We start from the raw sequence: 2,459 nt of genomic DNA, 5'->3' as shown, positions 1-2,459 counted from the left end.
TTAGTAGAGACAGGGTTTCACCATGTTGATCAGGATGGTCTCGATCTCTTGACCTCGTGATCCACCCGCCTCGGCCTCCCAAAGTGCTGGGATTATAGGCGTGAGCCACCGTGCCCGGCCAATTTTTAAATTTTCTGTAGAGATGGGGATCTCACTATGTTGCCCAGGCTAGTCTTAAACTCCTGGCCTCATGCAAACCTCCTGCCTCAGTCTCCCAAAGTGTTGGGATTACAGGCCTGAGACACTGCACCCGGCCAAGAGACCTATTTTAATAAGTCAACCCAAACTGATGATCCTTATTATTAGTAATCATGCATGTTTTTATTTTTGCATGTTCTGATTACAGTAAAAGCTAAACACAACACTCACATGTCCTGGTCCTAAATTTCTCTAGCCCCAAACACCAACCTTCTAAATCTGAGATCATCACTTCTTGCTTATTCCTGATTTTGGCCAAGTTTTTTGCCTTTTCTTCCTCTTCAGCCAGCTGAGAGGAACACTCAGCAATGCGATCTTCCATGAGTTTCTTTTCCTGGAAAGGAAAGATTGACGGCTTCAGAAAAGCCATTCGAAATAACCACCTGGGTTCTGTATTCCTCATAAAGGTCAACTGTCTTTGACTCGAGAGAAAATAAGTAATAACAGCCCTGCCTCCCCCAGAAGACCACACAGTCATGCACTGCATAACGACGTTCTGGACAATGAGAACCACATACATGACAGTGGTCTTGTAAGATGATAATGGAGCTGAAAAATTCATCAGAGCTGTCATAACACTGTAGTGAAATGACTCTATTGTTAAATTAAATGTACTGCAGCCTCAGTGTACCATGTTTATAAAGTCTGCAGTCATGTACAGCAGTGCCCTAGGCCTTCACATTCACTCACCGTTCACTCACTGACTTAGCCAGAGCAACGTCCAGTCCTGCAAGCTCCATTCATGGTGAGTGCCCTACAGAGGTGTGCCTTTGTTTTTTTTTTTGAGACAGAGTTTTGCTCTTGTTGCTCAGGCTGGAGTGCAATGGTGTGATCTTGGCTCACCATACCTCTATCTCTTGGGTTCAACTGATTCTCCTGCCTCAGCCTCCCGAATAGCTGGGATTACAGGCATGCACCACCATGTCCAGCTAACTTTGCATTTTTAGTAGAGATGGGGTTTCTCCATGTTGGTCAGGCTGGTCTTGAACTCCTGACCTTAGGTGATCCACCCGCCTTGGCCTCCCAAAGTGCCGGAATTACAGGCATGAGTCATCGCGCCCGGCCGAACTGTGCCATTTTAAATCTTTCCTATAATTTTAACTGTACCTTTTCTATCATATTTTTATCGTACTTTTGTTTAGATATGTTTAGATACACAAGTACTTATTAGCACTGTGTTCTACCTGCCTACAGGATTCAGGACAGTAACATGCAGTACAGGTTTGCGGCCTAGAAGCAATCGGCCACACTGTACAGCCTGGATGTATAAGCAGGCTCTATCATCTAGGTTTGTCAGTACACTCTGTTTGTATAAGAGTAAAATAACTTCACGATGCATTTCCCAGATCGTGTCCTCATCGTTAAACAATGCATGACTGTACTCCAAAAGGGCGGGAAGGCTTACAGGTGTGTCTCAGTGCGCACCCAGGAGCTTGGCCCAGGTGCCTTGCATTCGGAGTCCCACAGCCGATGGTGGATGAATTAATGCTTGCACAGATGGAAACAAGTCATCACTGAGTGACCGCTGTGCACAAAATGCACTCGTTACAAGTCTAAAAGATTATCAGGATATCTGGTAGGTTTAAAAAATTCAGTGGTGCCTGTGTCTTTAGAAATCTATACAAGTAGAGACTGACAGAAAAATTCAGTAAATGAACCCAAAATCTTGAGAATTTTCTGTTTGAGGTCACTTTCAGTGAGTGAATCAGCATAATATTATGTAAATATTTTCTGTAACTAAAACTGGCTTTTTGTGGGGACAATCTCTTACTTTGATAAACTTGGAATTCTGGTCCTCGAGAAGCAGAATCTCCTCTTCCATCTTCTTGATCTTGGCCTCGGCTGTCACCTTCTCCAGCTGCAGCTTTTGCCGAGCCCCTTCTTCCTCGTCCAGCTGCTCTTCCAGGTCCTTGTGAAGAACACACAGTCAGTCTTGCCACTTTTTCCTCGAGATGTGACCACACACTCATAGAGCACAGGAATGCGTTACAATGAGACACTAATTTTTGATTTCTCAAAATGCCAAGGATATTTTAAAAGATATGAAATGCAGTTATGTGAAATAGACATTTGTATCTGTATCTGCTACAGGTTAAAGTACAAACTGGGTCAATCCTTCTAGAAGTCAGTATGGCAAAATGTAGCTTTGAAAATGGGCCTTTCCGGCCGGGCGCGGTGGCTCAAGCCTGTAATCCCAGCACTTTGGGAGGCCGAGGCGGGTGGATCACGAGGTCAAGAGATCGAGACCATCCTGGTCAACA

At 44.5% G+C, this 2,459-nt stretch overlaps 1 protein-coding gene across 9 annotated transcripts in view; it reads right to left on the bottom strand.

The window, feature by feature from the left end:
• The window catches only part of MYH10 (myosin heavy chain 10), a 152,606-nt gene that overhangs the window by 30,870 nt on the left and 119,277 nt on the right, over positions 1 to 2,459 (bottom strand). For all 9 annotated transcript variants that reach the window (XM_017531469.2, XM_017531468.2, XM_017531473.2 and 6 more), the window contains 2 exons: positions 1,970 to 2,107; positions 409 to 532 (listed from right to left, as the gene is read on the bottom strand). In XM_017531469.2, coding sequence (XP_017386958.1) covers positions 409 to 532; positions 1,970 to 2,107 — 262 coding nt within the window. The remainder of the gene's footprint in view (positions 1 to 408; positions 533 to 1,969; positions 2,108 to 2,459) is intronic.

Source organism: Cebus imitator, unplaced genomic scaffold (genome assembly GCF_001604975.1).
Source record: "Cebus imitator isolate Cc_AM_T3 unplaced genomic scaffold, Cebus_imitator-1.0 Scaffold72, whole genome shotgun sequence".
NCBI lineage: Eukaryota > Metazoa > Chordata > Mammalia > Primates > Cebidae > Cebus > Cebus imitator.
Note: the sequence above shows the minus strand (reverse complement) of the source record. Positions and strands in the feature narration are given on the sequence as shown.